This window comes from Aphis gossypii, chromosome 3 (assembly GCF_020184175.1).
Source record: "Aphis gossypii isolate Hap1 chromosome 3, ASM2018417v2, whole genome shotgun sequence".
NCBI classification, from domain to species: domain Eukaryota; kingdom Metazoa; phylum Arthropoda; class Insecta; order Hemiptera; family Aphididae; genus Aphis; species Aphis gossypii.
Window position 1 is genome coordinate 24,104,144 of NC_065532.1, and position 19,812 is coordinate 24,123,955.

Below are 19,812 nucleotides of genomic sequence, written 5' to 3' on the forward strand. Positions count from 1 at the left end.
AATTTAACATGCTCATTGTAATCAGTAATAAAAAACAGTAAAATATTATAATTATTTATTTTAGCTAAGCATAATAAGAGAAAATATTATCTTAAATTTTACATTGTTTTTAAAATAATTTAACTTTTAGATACATTTACTAAAATCAGGCATGTCAAACCCAAAGTATCAAGTGGGCCAAATATATTGGATAGTTTATTAAGAGGCCCGCACATAAAAATTTAACGAAAAAAAAATATTTTATACAACATTTTTCTATTTTATTCTTTACGTTTACAAAAACAGGAGGTACAAAAAGAAAACAAAAAATACGAAAAAAACAACTACCTACAAAAAATTTTACACCAACATTATAAAAAAACCCATTTTATTTAATTAAGAGTTAGGTGACTATATTTGACATCTCTTTTCTCCCACCAACTTTTTAATTTCAAGAGAAATATTATTAGATAGAGTCACTTTTAATACTGAATTTAGACGTGTGTCAGTTAATCTCGATCTAACGGGTTATTAATTACTGATCATTAATGAAATTAGTTGCTCATAATCACATATTGATAAGTACTACTAAACATAGAAATAATTTTACTTGCGAATTTAAAAGTTTCTACATATCGTACTGGCACAAATTTGTAAAAATCAGGTACACTCCTTCATTGAATTTGTTTTTTAAATTTAAATAATTTTAAATCTTGATAATTTATTATACTAATTTTATTTTTTTAACCAATTAAAATTGGTAGCCGTGAGCCGCAAAAAAATGAGCTCGCGGCCCGGGGGCCGCGTGTTTGACATGCCTGTCTTAAATCATACTTTTCAATCAGTAATTACCAATTGCTTATTAATTTTGAAAATAATATTATAAACTAATAAATATATTTTTTTTTTTACTGAAAATTCACCATATTTTCATTAAACGTTTAGAATGTCTATAAATTTTTTGGAATGATCTTTTTTCATCTTGTTACATCAAATATATAGGTTAAAACTGCTAAAATCAGTATATGTTGTGGGAATAAAATTAATTTTATTTAGCCTTATGTTGTAAGTTGTAAGTATCAATCTTGATTGGTGTTTATATAATTATCTTTTGAATAATGTATATTTTTATTATGGTTGTTCTTATCAAACATTCAACAAAATTATTTTATGATAGATTTTGAAAATAATATTTATTCATATTATTTTTACAGATATACCAATGGTAGTGAAATCTACATTAGAAAAATCACTTATGTATAGTTTTATGTCCAGTGTCTTAAAAATAATAAGAAAATTAGATATATCTACAAATAAATCTTCCGATGAAGTATATAAATATAACATTTCATTTTATATTTATTTTTGATTCATCTAATGTTATTTTTTAGTTGGAAGTTGAATATATTGCCAGAAAACCTTCGGATATTACAGCATTAGTTAATTTAGTTGAAATTTACAGCGATATATTCCATAACCTTGAGATTGATATTGAATCTGCATCTTCATGGTTGCCTTATACCCTTAATGTTATTATCGATCATTCTATTGAACATCCAACTATTAGTTCAATGTATAAGATAATAACTGTTATTTTTCAAGAGTTAGATAGGTGCACATTTTTAGAGAAATTTAATAATAATAGTGCTAAGGAAAAAATTATAGAATATGTGAATTGTGTTATGGTGTATGTACACACATTTCAAGGAGATTTACAATATTGCTGTCTTAAAATGTTAATAAGTTTACCTTCAACTATTATTAAAGAAATATTTAATACTCAGATAGTGGAAGTTGTAAAAGTAATTGTATATTTAATAATAAGTTAAAAAATCACAAATAATTTTATGTAACATAATTTTTTTATATCTTTTTTTAAGTCTACATTAATAGCGGGTTCAACATTTTTACCTTTAGCAAAAAGTGTAATAAGTGCTCTTAAAAGATGGCAACAAGATTTATCAAAAAGTGAAATGGATCAACTTTTAAAATGCATCATGCCATATCTTGATTTGTTACTTAGAACTAAAGGTTTGATTTTAATCCTAAATATATTATTTTATAATTTTTAAATACCGCATTGTCTAATTAGTATTCTATAAAATGAAAAGTACATTTACATAACTTCTGGTAGACATAATATATTTATCATAATACATCTATTTAGGATATGACAACGAAGTTGAATTAGATAATTTAGTACTAGATCAAATGCAAATACAAGATAATAGAAAAAGAATATTACTAAAACAAAATAAATTAATTTTGAAACCGGAGACTGAATTAGAGATTGTCCAGATTCAAATACTCGAATATTTAGCTCAATTAGATATGTCTACTTGTTTAGGACTTCTGGGAGATCCAGATAAAATTATAAACTATCCTCGCGATATAATAAATTACAAATTATCATTTAATGATTGTAAAATAAACATTTCTTTTGGTAAGTTATGAACATAATAAAACTACTATACTCTGGCCTATAAAAAAATCCACTCTTTTTGTGCGTATAAACTGATGACAGTGATCAATGTTGACCAGCATTATAATATAGTATGTGAAATTTGTGGGGAATGTGAATTTTTACACTTTTTTATTAATTGAGTGTATTTTCTCATAGGCTAGAGTACAGATATTAAATACCTACTATAATTAAATCTAATAAAAATTATTTATATAATTTAATATATTTAGATCATCTTCTTCCTAGAATTTTAGAGTTATGTCAATATTGCAGCAATCGTCAAATTCGATTTACTGCATGTGAAATTTTCCATGCCTACATTATACTTTATCTTGGAAATAGTAAGTTATATTCTCAATAATTTTAAGTTTTGAAGATTAATGAGAAATAATTCTAATATACAAATTAATAAAGGTTTAAATGTGTCATTTTTAATTCAAATGACTATTTATTTTATAATTAAATTTTAAGCTTTTTTCAGCAGTCATTTTGAAAAATAAATTTCATTTTTAAAATTTAATATGATAATCATGCATTCATGCTTTTTAAATGAATTACTCCATAGTCCATAAGTAAATAATTAGTCCCTGCCATAGTTGTATTATTTAATATTAAAGAATGTTGTTAATTATATATTTAAAAACAGTTTACCTACTAAAAATAGTTAGTCTGTTATAATTTATTAGTTTATTACTGATCAAAATTCATATTATATCTTAGCCTATTTAAAAATAAACTTCAACTGCCATGCTCTTTGTTTGTTATATATTGGCATTGAGTGATATTTTAATTTCTATTTTCCAAATGTGCAAAAGTGAATTTCCTGATAAGCAGAGTAAGCACCAACTAGAGCCAAAAAAATATAGGGGGGGGGGGGAATTTTATTATTATTATTTATATTATTTATTAAAATACATCATTCGTAAAAATAAAAAATGAAAAATGAATTACTTTTTATTTAAAAAAATAATTTTATAGTAATGTAAATATTTTTGTATAGATTTCATTTTAAGTATGATGTGTATTTATGTATGTTGACTTATTATACTCTATAGTCATAATAAATTCCTAAAAATAATGCACAAGTTGTATGTATATTATAAAGAAAACAGTTTTTGATAATATTAAATTGAACATGTTGAACTCCGCTGCTATAGTGCTGTATAGTCAGTGCAGATCCCTTGTGACCACTGACCACGTTAAAAATATGTACAGTCAACTATGCATCATAAATCAAAAAAAAAACAATAGTATATTATTCTTATAGGTGAATCGCATTATCATAATTTTGGGGAAAATATAAACACCCACGCTAATACGCTATATATATATTAAAATATTACTACAGTAAAAAAATAATGTTTGACAATTCTAAGAATTAAATAAAACCTTATTTTATTATCATATGATATTATAAAATCTTTTGTAAATCTAAGATTAAAATAGTTAAATTAAGAATATTGTTATATAATATTTATTATTTTGTTTTCCTATTATTATAAAAAATGTCATTATAAGTTCCAGACAATGGTTTTAAATTTTAAGTTGGCTAAATAATTAATAGTAAGAAAAAATGTCTAAAAATTCAAATGGATTTACTATGAATGTACTATTGTTTACTATGTTTAATATTTAAAATATTTTGGAGGAAGTATTATAACTTGTTTACCTATTATAGAAGCTGAAAATGTTAAGTACATAGTGGCGTAAAAACGATGAATCCACCTCTGCAAATGTATTATGCTGAGGAAAAGAAATTTTTTGACCTAAGACCAATTGCAATCTTTAAAATAATACCTATTGCGATTTATTTCAAACTAAATTCTTAAGTCTAAAAGCTACACACATATAGTTATTGCCTTTTGCTGTATATTTGAATAACAAACAATAATTAATTAAATATTATTTTCTTTTATTTAAAAAAATACCCCTTAATCTCTATGCATGACAGGTTGACTAATCTACAACAATTCTTTCTTTAAATGTCATTTCTGTAACCAATTATAATTCTAAATATAAACAAATAAAACTATTCAATTTTGAAGGCAAAATGAAATTCATGTATGTTGATGTTCAACCAAAGAGGTTGAAAAACAAATCAAAGAATACTCTCCTAGTCTCGAGGAATAAATATGCAAATTGGATTAGTAGTCCAAACATACATTTTTAAATTATAAATAAATATAAATATTAAACTCTACTTGTATATCAAAAAATACAAAGATCAGATAAGATTAAAGATTATTATATATCATAATTAATACATTAAAGTTATATTTTTTTATAGATCTCATATTGGAACGTTCTAAACCAGCAGAAATGAAAATAGTTACAACAAAAATTATTCCAATAGTTATAAAATTAGCCTGTGATATGGATAATTTAATTCAACAACTTTTTGAACCTTTGGCAATTGGGATTGTACATTATTTTGCTAGTGGAATCCAGTATAATAGCATTTTTACCTCTATAATTATTGATGTATTAATGGTAAATATTTTTTTTTAGTTTTGTTTGACATAGTAATTGAATTATTTTATACTATTATTAGCTGATCCCGCACAGTGTTGCCTTGGACCAATTAAATTAATGTTATTAGATTAACTCTATCTAAAAATTATGTACAGTTATAATTATTATTACAGCAAGTATGTATGCTAAGTTAAAAAAAAATTTTGACCAAGTAAATTATTTTTGATTTTAACTCTTTTAACAGTTACTACAGTTACTATACATCAAGGGTGGCCAAACCGCATCTCACATCATAGACTTTTGTGGCTTGCAACTTATCGTACAATTTTTACAAAAAAAATTTTTTAATATGAATTTATGTATTATATAATAATGTGACTTTTTTTTACATTTTGGCTTTTCCATATTTATTAATATATTTGGTAGCTCGTGAGTTTCTTTTTGTTGGCCACCCATGCTATATATCCAACATAAATAATAACCATGTTAAAATAATGCACATTTACGACTCAGTATACTGGCATACATACTTAAAACAGAATCACTAATGACACGTACCGTGGTGATTATTTTAAAATTGAAATATAGTATACTATGTTATTGTAAAAATGTTTTAAATTTTAACAAACAGGTATAATAAATAATATATGATCTTTATGATACAGTTAGGTAGTAGCAATAACTACTTAAATAATTTTAGCACTACCTTTATTTAATTTATTTTATTTTAGCACTGCCACTTTACCTTAGGTTCATATAAAATTATATTTTTCATTTTTACGCCTTTTAACCTCTGTAAGGGTTGAATTTTGAAAATTCCTTACTTAGTGGATGTCTACATCACAAAACAAAACTACTGTCCAAATGTCATACTCATTACTCATAGCTTCAGCAGTTCTGGCTAGACATAGATGAATCACTCAGGACAAATGACAATTATTTTTTTATAGAGAGATATTGAATATTTAAAAATATAAAAGCAATTAATAATATTTATGGTTTCATAATTTTATATAATTATAAGTTATAATTTATTACATTTTAGATTCTGAACGGAGTGATGAATGTATTGATTTTACAATGATGTGTGTTTTTTTTTGTGTCTGTCGACAACATTTGGAGCAGTAAAAATGCTTCGATTTTTGACTTCAGCCCCTCTTTGAAAAGGAAATTGAATCTAGTTGGTACTTTGGGGGGTCAATAAAAATTTCAATATTTTGTAAATGAATCGGGAAAAACCCTAAAAAAATTAGGGAAAAACGGGATTTTTTACGCAAAACCAGTTTTCGTCAAAATCGAATTTTTTATTTTGCTATAACTCAAAAACTTATCGATTTAAATACTTGAAATTTTCACCAAATATTTATATTAGCGTTCTCCATATACAGTTAAATTATAAAAGAACTATTTATAGACAATTGAAATTTTCAATTTTTCTAAGTATTTTTTTTTTAAATAACGATAAAAAATTTTTGGCTGACCAGAAAATCTTGAAAATTTAATACAAGGTTTCTTATAAGTTGTTCTTGAAGTGATAAAAAAAAAACGAAATTGTTAGTCACAATTTTTTTTTATAAGTGCTTAAAGTTCGAATTTATACGAAATATGTCAAAATTGCGAAAATTTGCAAGTAATTTTGTGGTTGGAAAATCGTAAAAATTTTTTCTTTTATAACTAAGTTTTGAAAATTTGGTACAAGGTTCTCCATAAATTTTTCTTCAAATATCTGTAAAAAAAACTCTACCAGATTCAGACAAAAAATTTTTATGATTGTTTGAAATTTAAATTTTTACAAAACCGCGTTAAATAACGGTTTAGCCTCAAACGATTTTTGATATTTGTTATTATTCAAATAGTATAAGTCGTAAATACTTAAAAATTTTACCAGTTATTTAGATTTTCATTTTCTTTACGTGATTTGATTTTCAAAATATTTTGACTTTTTTTGAGATATTTATAGACAAATGAAATTTTCAATTTTCCAAAGAATTTTTTTTTGAAGTGTCGATAAAATTTTTTTGGCGGTGTCAAAATATTTGAAAAATTAATACAAAGTTCCTCATAAGTTATTCTTATAGCGGTAAAAAAATTATAAGAATACATAGGCACAATTTTTTTTTATTAGCATTTGAAGTTCAAATTTTGACAAAAACTCGTCAAAATCATGAATATTTGCAAATTATTTTGTAGTTCAAAATTCTTAAAATTGTTTATATTTATATCTAACGTTAAATATTTAGACTGATAAATCATCTCTGTTCAGAATCGTTTTTCGTATACAATGATACCTATCATTGCATTCAAATTTAACCTACTCTAGTCCGAGGTCCACCCCACCCCCTAATGTACAGCAGAGCGGTACCCACTTGCCGACTTTTTTTTATTGTTAAAGTAACTCACACTTTTCCTTTAAATTATCACATTTTTTGTCATGGCTTGTGTTGATAATTCAATTATTTGTTTTTAAATTTTTCATTATTAAAAACAAATTTTTTTTTTAATTAGATATTTTACTAATATATTGCTCAATCTCCTAATTCATAGATTACTTTTTATAATATAATTCATATTATATATATTTATATATTTATATTATACTATGATTATGACAGGCTTGTTTGAAAAAATAATATTTGTATTTGTAGGATAGTATATCAGAAGATAGCAATGAAGCAGTTAGAGATTTTTCTGCAAAATGTATAAAGGAATTTTTACACTGGACATTAAAAGAAGACAGTTTATCTCAAAAACTTTCAGCTAGCTTACGTATTATTATAAAAAAAATTAAATCCTTTTTTTTGCATTCTGATCAAAAGAAGCTTCTAGGTAAATTGTATTATAAATAAATTTAAAAGTACATAATTTGTAGTTTTGGTTTCTTATTTTTATTTTATCATGACTTTATTTTGAAGAATTCTAATCTTCACATTTTGTAATAATTTTGTATTTAAGTAATATTAATATTTTATAGACAGTTGACAGGTTAATTTACAAATGAGGAGAAATAGTGAGAGTTAAAACTAAACTAGAAGTTTAGAATATTATTAATTGATATAACTATAGTGGTGATTTGTTTGATGATGATTTTTTCAAGAAAACTAATAGAAGACTAATGGATCTATATGAGGAGGGATATTCTGGAAGCTTACCAGGTTTGAGTATTGTGGCAATGACTGATGATTTCCTGGTAGTTGAAAAGTAAGATAGATGAAGGGCTGCATTATAAACATGAGTTATGTTCATTTCAAATCACTTTGCTAGAAGATTTTTAACAACTTATTGAAAATAAGATTGTGACTTAAGCATTTGTCGTATGCCAGTTTTGTTTATAATATATACCATCTCCTCTAGGGAGGTTAGTTTTACAGGAAGGTCCATAGGTAAATTTAACTGAAGAGATTCCATAATTGTCTCGACATATGTAGTGCTGGTGTGGAAATAAGATGTGATTTAAATACTCCTAACTCCTAATAGTTTTTTGGCAAGAATATCTGCTTTTTCCTTGTCTGTAGAAGCAAGTGAGTTGTCTGGATGGCGTACATGAGGACCGAGAAGGGAAGTCCTTATCTTAATATTGACTTTGTTTTAACTCAGAAAGATCTATTTCTAAAAGAAAAGTTTTGTAAGTGATTTTTATACAAATTGGTTTTGTGAGTTTTAAGTAGAGATATAAGATTATTAGAAAGATAATTGTACTTTATTTTATCTGTCGGATAGTAAGATTGTTGCCATTTTGATCTGATTTTGTTTTTTCAGCCATGAGTTGTCTTAATTCCAGTGATGGATTAAGTGTTTGAGAATAAGGTGGACTCTGGGTAAATGAGCCTTTGGCTACTTTTTGAATGTCATCGTAGAGTTTAGCGATTATTTGGTCGACATCAGTTATAGATTTTAATTTGATATTAAGATTTGTTTTGTTTGAAATGATAAATTTGAATTTGTTCCAATTTGTATTACCTGAAGTAATGATTGGTCTATTTTGCTAAAGGCGAGTTGGGCTCTGATTAGTAGCAAAACAAGTGTATGATCAGAAGCTGGATCATTAAGGTTTACAATTTCAGTGGAAAAGTGATTAGGAAGATTAGTGATAAAGAAGTTAAGGATGTCAGGATGACAGTTGCTATGTGATAGCTATTAGGTTAGAGATAGGGACTCTAATACCTTGAGATGAAATTTTGTATGGTTTGACCCCTGGTGTTGGTGAAGTGGTTTCAAGTTGGTATTTGGCATTGAAGTCGGTATTGATAATATGGGTGAAGTTTAGAGTTTGAGAAAGGTTACTCATTTCTGCCAAAGAGAAAGGTATTCCTGGGGGAAAATAGCATTTTCCCTGCATAAAATCTAAATTAATTCAGCGCTGGATAGGCAAGACCAAGTTTTAGGATTTTTAACATTTGATTATAGCTACAGCTATTGCATGGCTTAGTAATTTGATTTAATTATATTTTCTATTAATATTTGTACTAATTTATCATTATTATAAAAAATATAAAACTAAAACCAAATTCTCTTAACTCAATAACTGGCACTTATTTTAAGCTGACCACTGAGATTTTCTTGGTAGCTCGTCAGCCCAATAGGGGCCTATAAGTAATAAATAATTTATTCTATAAAATTTTAATACATATGTATATTTTATCTAGGAGCTGCTATTGTCTTTAATTCTTGCTACTCTATACTACGAGAAGATGAAACTATTATTAATGAATTATGGATTCAATTGTTATATTATTTCATTGTTAAACTTGATTCAACTAAATCAAAAAATTCAGACCAACACGTGTTAAAATCTATAGATCATCTCCAAAGAGTATTCTTAGAAAAATCAAACTTATTTAATGAAGTAATGTAGAATTAAAATATTATAATTTTATAAATATTCATGAACTAATTCAAATTATTGGAATTTAATATAGGTTTGTGCTTCACGAATAATACCAAAACCATTTCTTGGAACTCAATTATTTAATGTAGTTGAATGGCTTTTAAGATATATTGGTTCACCAATGACCAATTGTAGATCAAAGTGTTTTGATATGGCAAATTCCCTTTCTAAGAATGTAAAAGGTAATAAGAATACGTATTTTACTTGTATAATTTTAATTTTGCAGAATAAGTTAGGCTGTATTTTGAAATTTTTTAAAAAATATTATATAACCTTTTTATGTATTAAAAGTTTTTAAAAATTACTTAGAATACTATTATGTAATAAATTTATATTTAAAAATTAAAAATAATTCAATATCGTTATTTTAGATTAATTTTTACTAAACTATTACTATAACAGTTAGACAGATTTCACTCAAAGGGATTTCTCTGTGTTAAAATAATACAATAATTATTAATTTCTCTATTTCAAATCTAAAAACTATAACTATAGTTGAGGTCATTGAATAGTATTGTATGTCAAGATGTAGGTAAATTGTATCTAACTGAATTAATGTTGGCTTTATTTTGTCATAATGTGCACAAAACATTACTTGATGCGTTTATAAAGTTTGTTTAATATATGGCTTATAATAATTATAATATTTTTATTAATTTCAAACTCATTACAGATCACAATTCATTAAAAAGTATATTAAATTCATTTATAATATCACATGGAGAAAAAGAATTAATAAACTGTATTGAACGAGATTTAAATTTATTTAAAGTTTTGAAAAACATTAACATATTAATACATTGGTTGAATCAACTTATTGCTACTTTAGATTGTTATTCATCACTTTTTAAAGGAAATATGATGGATATTATGTTATTGAAAAACCCTTGTTCCTGGTAAGAGTGGTTAATGGTTATATTACATTGGTACTTAACAAGTATTATTATAAATATTATGTTATAATTATTTTTAGTAATTTTTCTCGTGTCCTATTTTGAATTTCTAAAACATTACTTTAATTTTAAATGTTAGAATCCATAAGGTATTTTTTTTTTAGTATAATATTAAATAAAAGTTCTTAATGTAAAAAATAATTAGTTTGTTTCAGTCTATTCATCAGTTTTTATTTTACATAGAAGAATTCAGTTTTGTACAATGGTTAACATATTTAAATATACCATTCAAAGAAAGTGACAAAAGTATTATTATTCAATCCAGATATTTTAATACATTGAAAAACCATGTTATAATTGGTATTTTTCAATTCTTAAATGTATTTGAAAATAATTTAATTTGTGGATTATTAGATGATGCAAATCAGGAAAAAATTTATGATCTTGCTATCAAGTAAATCAATTGTATTTTAATTATAACTAAGGCTTGTTTGCTAGATTTCTTGTAATAAATTTAATAAACTAAAAGAATAGTTTTATCTATAATAGCGTGAAATTACGTGTCGTAAGCTAATTGACCTATCTACACTTCCAATTATTTATAGTGTCCCATGAGAAATTACAAATTGCAATATCTCTTAAAATATAGAAATATGAATTATATACCTAATATATAATTTAATGCTTATAATATATTATGTGTATATATATAAACTATATTATTGTTATTGGATATATTTCTCTAATCTTATTGGTATAATTACCAATTTACACGCATCTTTAAAAAGTACCATATATTATTAATAAATAAAATGTTTATTTTTTGTTAAAGAGAAATATATTTCTTTTTTTGGTGTACATATTACTTTCCCAGTGATTATAATTATTATACATTTGTATAAAATGTTTTTTTGTGCGTCTCACGTGGTATTCTATTCAATATTTTTGGCCCGGTTGATACTTTATGTTTGATATGCCTACCTTTAAAAAAATTAAAATAGTGTATTTCTTTCAATTGAATAAATTTTGAAATAAATATGATAATAATAAATAGTTAATTTAAATTGGTCCATTTTTAAACATATAAAGCAGTAATTATCAATAACCTTATATTTTAAATAAATAATTACTAAAGAGATTGCAAGGCCCAATAATTCTGAGGACTAGTCTATAATACGCTATTTGTCAAGATTGATCACAAAAACTGTATATATATTAATATAATTCTTGTAATGTTGATGTTGTATTTAATTTTGTTCTATTAAATATATTATCTATAGTACTAATCAATCCAATATGTCTTATTATTATTATTATTATTTTTAGATATCTTTTTGACCGTGAAATAGTTGACTCTGGTGAAAAATTAAATCTCCATAAAACAGTGATACTTCAGTATATTAAGATACCATATATTTCAAATAAATTTAATAACACATTGAAACAACATCTTTCAAAAAATTGGTCTGAAGTTGAGTTCAATTTCAATACATTAACTGAATATACATTAAAAATAAATTTTATTGCTGTAAATCAGTTGATCCTTGAATGCAATATATTTTCAACCTTGGTAAAAAAAACTAATTTTTATTTAAACTGTAAACATGTATAAACATTTATCAGAATATAATATTATGTTTGTTTTGATTACAATACTTTATATTTAAAGGAATTTGAAAAAATTGTGAATCAAAAATGTATTCTTGAAAATGTATTCAAATATGTATACAACAATGGAGTAATTGTAAATTTTGAATCAATTAAATTGTCATACTTCGAAAATTTGATAGAATTCTTAATAAATCTTGATTGTGGGGTATGTACATTAAAAAAAATCTAATTATAAATAGTAATAATTCTTACATATTTAGTTTTCATTATTTTAGAATGATATAATAACATTATTAATAATGGATAAAAGTTATATTATTAATACCAGTAAATACAAACATAAATTATTCAGTCAGTATTTTTTTAGTATTTTTAGTAAACCAATAACTAAATATTATTTGAATAATCCTGATATTTTTGTTATTAAACTGCTCACTGAATATCCATTAAATGATCAGACATTTTATGTGATATTAGAAGTTCTTAAAATATCTAATAATAAAAAGAAGTAAGAGTTACATTTTATTTAGTGTTATTAATTATTATTATTAAGTATTGTATAAATATTTAGAGATGATCAAGCAAAGTTACTAATTGAAAAAATTGTGAAAAGTAATCAATTTTGTGAACAATTAAAAAATACGTTTTCTTGGAATGAAATATATGAGTTTGTGGAGCTATCATCAAATGTAATTGATACATTTAGAAATGAAAGTATGATATTTTTTCAACTATGGATTTGTGAGCAATTGACTGATAATAATTTAAGTATTTATCATAAATGCCGACTTCTGGGATTTTTACCAAAATTAGTCTCAAATCAAATTTATAAAGAAAGTCTTGATTGTACTATTAGGTAGTATAATTTTAATTTACACTTCATATTATACTTGTAATAAAATTAATGTAAAATTAAAATAAAATAAAATTGATGGTTATGAATATTATTTTTTATTTTTTTCAGAAAATGCTTAATTGATTTGAGAGATAAACATTTTTCTGGACCGTCTTCAAAATTAAAACCTCGTAGTATAGATCTTACTAATTTAGTAACTACATTTCAAAAAATCTTAACTGCTATGGAATTGAGTTCTTCGTATTTGTTATTTGAAGTTGTAGTTGAATGGTGTATTAAAGATCCTAACCATGCGATTATTGAACTAGTGAAAAATTGCTTGCATTATTTTTTTCAAAGGTAATTTTAAAAATCTCTACATTATATTGAAAACAGAATTTTAGCTTGAAGCAAAACACTATTTAACTTTAATAAATATTTCTAGGTATATGTAGGTCAAAGAACCAGTTTTATTTCATGTTTTGCTTAAAATTTTAACTTCCAAAATTATTTTATATTTATATATTTTACATCTAAGAAAATTGACCTAACCTTTAAAAGTTTGGTAAAATGTATAAAACAACATTTTAAAAGTAATTTTGGAGTCTAATTTTTAATTTCATTAAAAAAAGATTTTAGAGATTTATAATAGTGTTTAATGTTAAAATCTATACTATTTGAATAATTTGTATTTTCATACATTAAAAATTCTACATACAGCAGCATTTTAATAAAACTCAATGTACATAATACTTTACAATAATTTAAGAAAATTATTTAGAAACTTAGTAGTATTCATATAAGTATCTTCTTATAATTTATAATAAATTGTATTTTTTTTTTATTTCAGACTATGTGATGAAACTCAATTTCAATGTTGTGATTTTGTATATAAAAATTTTAGAAATGAATTTATTTCTGAAAGTAGAAGAGAAATGATTGTAAATATTTTTCTAATACCTATAATGTCTTTTTGTAGGAAAAATGTAATTATAACATTTTATACAGATATAATTGATTTTATTTTGAAAACAGTAAATGAGAATCTTTTGGCAAATGACAGTGGAAAAGTAATGTATATAATATATAATAATATTATTACTCATTTTATAATAAAATTGTTGTTAAATTAGTAAAATATCAATTAGCAATTATAGCTTAGATTAACATTTAATAATAATGAGTTTATATCATAACTACCTATACAAAGCTATTCTATTATCGAACAAGTTTCATTTTAAAAATGATAAATATATTTATCATTTTAATTTTTACTTTTTTGAATGACATCATAAGTTCAGATGAGTAGTTTATAAGTATAATTATTTAGAGTTAAGATAAGTGGAGTAACCTACATTTGGCGAGTTATTCCCTTATCTTATATTATGCTCACTTAAACTTATAATTTATTAACTACTAGTTCCAATTTTAATTTTTATATATTGAATTACTTTAAAAAATATTCTGCTCTGACAGTGGTGTAGCCAGAGAGGGAGGGGGGAAGTATTTTAAATATACTTCCCTTCCTTGTCCATATTTATATCAAAAATATGTTTATAATTTAGAAATAGGTCTAGATCAAGAAAATAGTTATGAATGTTTCAAAGCACTTTTGAAAACTTGACATTGAAGCTGATAACTAGCTATTTGACTTTGAGGAAATTCACATTATGGAAAGAACAAATAAAAACAAAACCCATAAACTTATTGTACCTAACTGCTTTAGTTGAATGTAATGAAAACATCTATCCTTCAACATTTGTATTCTTAATTATTTTAGTTTCTTTACCAATAGTTACTGCAACTAGTAAAAGATTAGACTCTAGATTTTTTTTTTTTTTTATTGAAATTAAAATATTTCAGCTTATTACATGCTATTACAAGCTATAAAGTACAGTTAATTAATTGATCTTTGTCTTCGCTTGATTCTGTGGTTGGAAGTGAAACGCATATTATAATTTATTTTAACAATTTATGACTACATTGTAGGGAGTGTGATATCTTTCACAAGTTACATTTTATTACATGAAAAAAAAACATCCCCCTTAAAAAAATTTTTGGCTATGCCACTAGTTTTAGACTATAAAATTAAAAATGTATGTTATCATTCAAAAGGTAAAAAAAACTTAATAAAATACACTTTAAAAAAATAAAATATTGTTTCATTTTTACCTACTGGAAATTTTTTTTCAATAACATTAATACATATTTTTAAAATAATGAGTGTTGTTCAATAAATAGATTACTCAGTAAATTTATTTTTACGATAATTAAAACATTTGATTTGTCTTCATTTAAAATAAACTAGTCCTATATTATTTAGTTGAATTTAATATCAAAAGTAGGTATGTGTGTTGAAATGTAAATTAAATGAATTTAACTATTACTATTTTAATTTTAGGCACGCCATTTATTAATATCAAAAATAGCTTGTTTTAAGCTTATAGAAGAGATGTTTAAGTTCTTTACCAATATAGAACTTAATAATGGCTGTACAATACCATACACATATAATGGGAGCCATTCTAAAGATTTAATAACTCAGTTTAGAACTTCGTAGGGTTATTTTGTACATTATTTATATAATATTATCAAAAAATGTAACTATTTTAACTTATACTCATTATTTGTTTTTGAAGGTCAGTGAAAGTTCGTTATAGTAATGTTAATTACTCAAAAGGATCAAATGAAATAAAACAACTATTTAGACAGTTACATTGTTGTTCATATAACACACTTATAACTATTATTAGCAACACTGAAGATGATGTTAATAAATACACATTATTTCTGTTTAATGAGCGCCCACCGAAACAATTTATTTGGAGAAATTTAGTAGATTGTTCTATTTGTTATGAATTTCCTATAGACTTTGATGTGGTATTATAATAAATAAGATAATTTTTAAAAATATTAATGTATTTTTTAAATAAGGAATATTTAAAAAGTAAGATGTATTACATTTTAATTTATTTAGATACCACAGCGGAAAAAAAAAATAATTAACATAAGGACCAAATCCAATCAGAATATACCTGAAGTATACATTGATTTGAGCAGTCATCTAAAAAATACACTTATTGAAGATTTGGGAAGCTATGATTATAATAATTCATATTTAAAATCTAACTTCATAGATGATTGTTCAATACCAAATGTATTAAATAAAGTTTAAACAAAATATGTACCTATAGATACTTTTTGAAATTGAAACATTTTTGTATTTGTTATTAGTCTCAATCTCTTTATCAAATGTTAAGTGTGGAATTAGAAATGGACAGTTTCAATAATCATGAATGTATGGCACATTTGTGTGCTGTTATAAAATACTTAACTTCAGAAAACATAATTGGCAGTACAATGAAAGTAATTGGTTATTTTATATATAATAATTAGACTATATTAAGCTTAATTCTTACTTCATCTCTAATATCTTAATAATTCTTTTCATTACCTAAAATATTATAGATATTACTTACTTAAAATAAACAATTATTTCTTTTTACTATTATAAATATTTTTCAAAATTATTATATAATTTATTAAAACAATGGTCTCAAATTCAAATTACCAATGGGCTATATAATATATTGACATCCAAGATTAGCGGGCAAAACATTTTTGATTTTACTCATTTTAATACTAAATCTAAAATAAATAAAATCAAAACCAAAATTTTTTAAGAAATAAATATTCATTGCAGCCCACATCAAAAGAGCTTGTGGGCTGCTTGTTTGAGACCACTATTAGAAAATATGTATGTCGATACTTATATTTATATATTTAACTATTAAGATTCTATTTTATTTATTTTAGCCTAATGTGGATATGCCAAATTGGATGAATAATTTGAAATTAGTATTCTCTGATAATTCAACAGAGACAATAAATTCAAAAATATTGCTTATAAAATTGATAATTAACTGTGAAACTAATTTTGAACCATATGCAAAACATTGGCTTAGTCCATTAATGCAATTTGTATTGGATCAACATCTTGGAAATAACTTAAATTATTTTATAACTGATGTGGTAATAATAATACTATCAATACTTTCAATGAATATTTACAAAATGTAATATTTTATAGGTATCAATGCTTATTTCGTGGCATAATACTGCAGTTCCTACAACAAAAGATGAAAGACTCTTAGCTAAAAAGTTATTTTCTTTTCTTTTGTCAGTTGCCCATAGTGAAGTAAAAAATATATTTAAGCACAACATGGAACTCATTAAGTAATTATGTTAACTGTGTAAAAATTAATTTAAATTATGTTCAGACGTTTTTAATTATTCACCAGTGTTTAAATTACAGCTAACTTCTGTAAAATCAGGTTGTTTCATTATTTCCAAATTGTTGACTTTGTTAAAATATTAAAAGCAATTTGTAAATATTTGTTAGTGAAAATTCAAATTTTATGTCATTATTCCAATAATTACTCTTAATAAAAAGTTAGCTGCTCTTCATAAAAATTTTTAAACTGACTGTTTTAATTTGTGGTTACAAATACTTACAAATTATGCATAAAATTTTGGTATGGTCAAAAACTTAGAAATGATACAATGATCAGATTTATCAAAATTGGTTGTGTGGTTTTAAACTTTTATGGATAATTTAAAAAAATTAAATTTACAAATTACTTACTATGCAGAAAATTTGAATTAACAATTTTGAAATCAAGCGACCATCTTTATTGACCTATTAGATATATAAAAACAGGGGAGGGTTTGGGAAGACAGTTGACCTATATGTTTTTCTCAGTAAAATATATCCCCTCAAAATGACAAACTACTTAACCAATAATAAAAAATGAAATAATATTAAATAATAATTTATAAAATGTACACAGACTCAAGAATATTTCTATAATAATATAATTATAAATTTATATAGTATATTGTGGTAACGGCAGGAAGTGAGCTATTTCAGTCCTGGGCAACGTGTGCATCTGTGCAGGAGTGATCAAAAATATATTATGATGTATAGATGAATATGAAGACGTGAAGACTGAGTATTGAAGGATAAATAATGTATACTAATTGTGCGGCTGGTGTGTAAAATAATGTGCCTAAATAAAAAAAAAAAAGATTAAAATATACAGCGCACCTTACATACTTAGCTTAGCCTTAGTCCTACTTTTAACAAAATATATTCTAATCTCTTATAACTATATTAATTATTGGTATCAAAATATAATTTAATTTAGGTAAATTGAGAGCTTAGCTAGTGACTTTGTTATGCACAATAAAACTGTTATATAATAAACACTGATGAAGGATATGGAGTTACCTATTATAGAGAAGTTTCTAATATAAACAGTCATTCATAAAGATGTTTTATTAATTAAAACAATGTTTATAATTTAATTAGTATTAATAGTATTATGATAAAAATAATAAAACTAATAATAATTATAATAAAATAGTACTCGGTACGAATAATACAAATATTTTATTCCTGGAGTTAAAGCATAAACCAGCATAATATTAATATTTAAAAACTCAAATCAATTATAATTAACCCTAGATTACACGCATTAAAAATTATTACGCAAATTATTGTCTTTTTGACCATGTGTTGAAACATATCAATTAAAATTCGATAAATTGAAATAATCATTATTTTATTACTTTTAAATAAATAAAAATTGTCAAATGCTTTTATTGATACTTAATATAAACAAATTAAACTTTCATATTATAAATGTTATTATACATAAGGTTATATTATACAGATATACACTATCTTTTAGGCAGTTTTTTTTAATAGATAATGAACTTTGAACCCTTATATAGTACAGATATCAAATTTTATTCAATTGGGAGTTGTATCTAACTTTAGTTTATCGCCTAATTTAAAGGTACCTAGAAGATTATTGGATTAAATTGATATTTCATATTTTTGAAGCAATTAACAAAATTCTAAAAGCCCAGTCTTTTTGATCATGAAGAGTGTGCTCTAGGGTTAAAAAGAATTATTCTGAATGTAACTCATTTTGTTGAAGATGTTGAAAACTTATGTTTACATTTCTCAAATGTTTTTTATCGTCAGTAAACCACAGGGAAAATGAATAATTCTAGTGTCTAAATTATATTTAGTATGACTATATTAATAATTTAGTTTACTCTATTAATTGATAAATTTAAAAAAAATTATTTATATATATATATTATTCATCGTCTTGTAGATGTATTGTAGAAAATTGGAAATGCTCACTAGATATGGATTATGATGAACTTTTATCTTTATTAAAACCAAATCAAATAAACAACAAATCATTAGAATGTGGTTTGCATTTAATTGGAATTTTATCTGCCAATGGTATTACACCATTCAATGAATTTAATAAAAAAAAGTAATTTTTTATGTAAATAAATTTTGTTTTTTATTACATTATATTGTTTTTAATGTTTGTTTTCTAGTTTTTTAAGGTTACTTACAGAAAGCTTACAACATAAAAATCAAGTTATTTATTTGCTTAGTTCAGAGATATTTGGAATGCTGTTAAAGTAATTATAAAAAATGTTATATAGTGTCCAACAAAAAATCTTCATGTATTTCAAAATTCAGTTACAAACAAACAAATAAAAAGATAAAAAATATCCTTTTAATTGTGATTATACTATGTTGTTTATTTTATATTGCTTGGTTTGAAACACCTTATCTGTTGTT

At 23.9% G+C, this 19,812-nt stretch overlaps 1 protein-coding gene across 3 annotated transcripts in view; it reads left to right on the plus strand.

The window, feature by feature from the left end:
- The window catches only part of LOC114121157 (DNA-dependent protein kinase catalytic subunit-like), a 33,795-nt gene that overhangs the window by 4,323 nt on the left and 9,660 nt on the right, over positions 1-19,812 (plus strand). For all 3 annotated transcript variants that reach the window (XM_050203213.1, XM_050203214.1, XM_050203215.1), the window contains 25 exons: positions 1,194-1,309; positions 1,371-1,781; positions 1,860-2,010; positions 2,147-2,422; positions 2,674-2,784; positions 4,731-4,933; positions 7,561-7,741; positions 9,559-9,758; positions 9,832-9,982; positions 10,474-10,696; positions 10,899-11,147; positions 12,020-12,263; positions 12,363-12,509; positions 12,580-12,812; positions 12,876-13,160; positions 13,269-13,499; positions 13,990-14,209; positions 15,541-15,695; positions 15,779-16,019; positions 16,117-16,296; positions 16,374-16,505; positions 16,956-17,171; positions 17,230-17,375; positions 19,328-19,495; positions 19,563-19,649. In XM_050203213.1, coding sequence (XP_050059170.1) covers positions 1,194-1,309; positions 1,371-1,781; positions 1,860-2,010; positions 2,147-2,422; positions 2,674-2,784; positions 4,731-4,933; positions 7,561-7,741; positions 9,559-9,758; positions 9,832-9,982; positions 10,474-10,696; positions 10,899-11,147; positions 12,020-12,263; positions 12,363-12,509; positions 12,580-12,812; positions 12,876-13,160; positions 13,269-13,499; positions 13,990-14,209; positions 15,541-15,695; positions 15,779-16,019; positions 16,117-16,296; positions 16,374-16,505; positions 16,956-17,171; positions 17,230-17,375; positions 19,328-19,495; positions 19,563-19,649 — 4,957 coding nt within the window. The remainder of the gene's footprint in view (positions 1-1,193; positions 1,310-1,370; positions 1,782-1,859; positions 2,011-2,146; positions 2,423-2,673; positions 2,785-4,730; positions 4,934-7,560; positions 7,742-9,558; positions 9,759-9,831; positions 9,983-10,473; positions 10,697-10,898; positions 11,148-12,019; positions 12,264-12,362; positions 12,510-12,579; positions 12,813-12,875; positions 13,161-13,268; positions 13,500-13,989; positions 14,210-15,540; positions 15,696-15,778; positions 16,020-16,116; positions 16,297-16,373; positions 16,506-16,955; positions 17,172-17,229; positions 17,376-19,327; positions 19,496-19,562; positions 19,650-19,812) is intronic.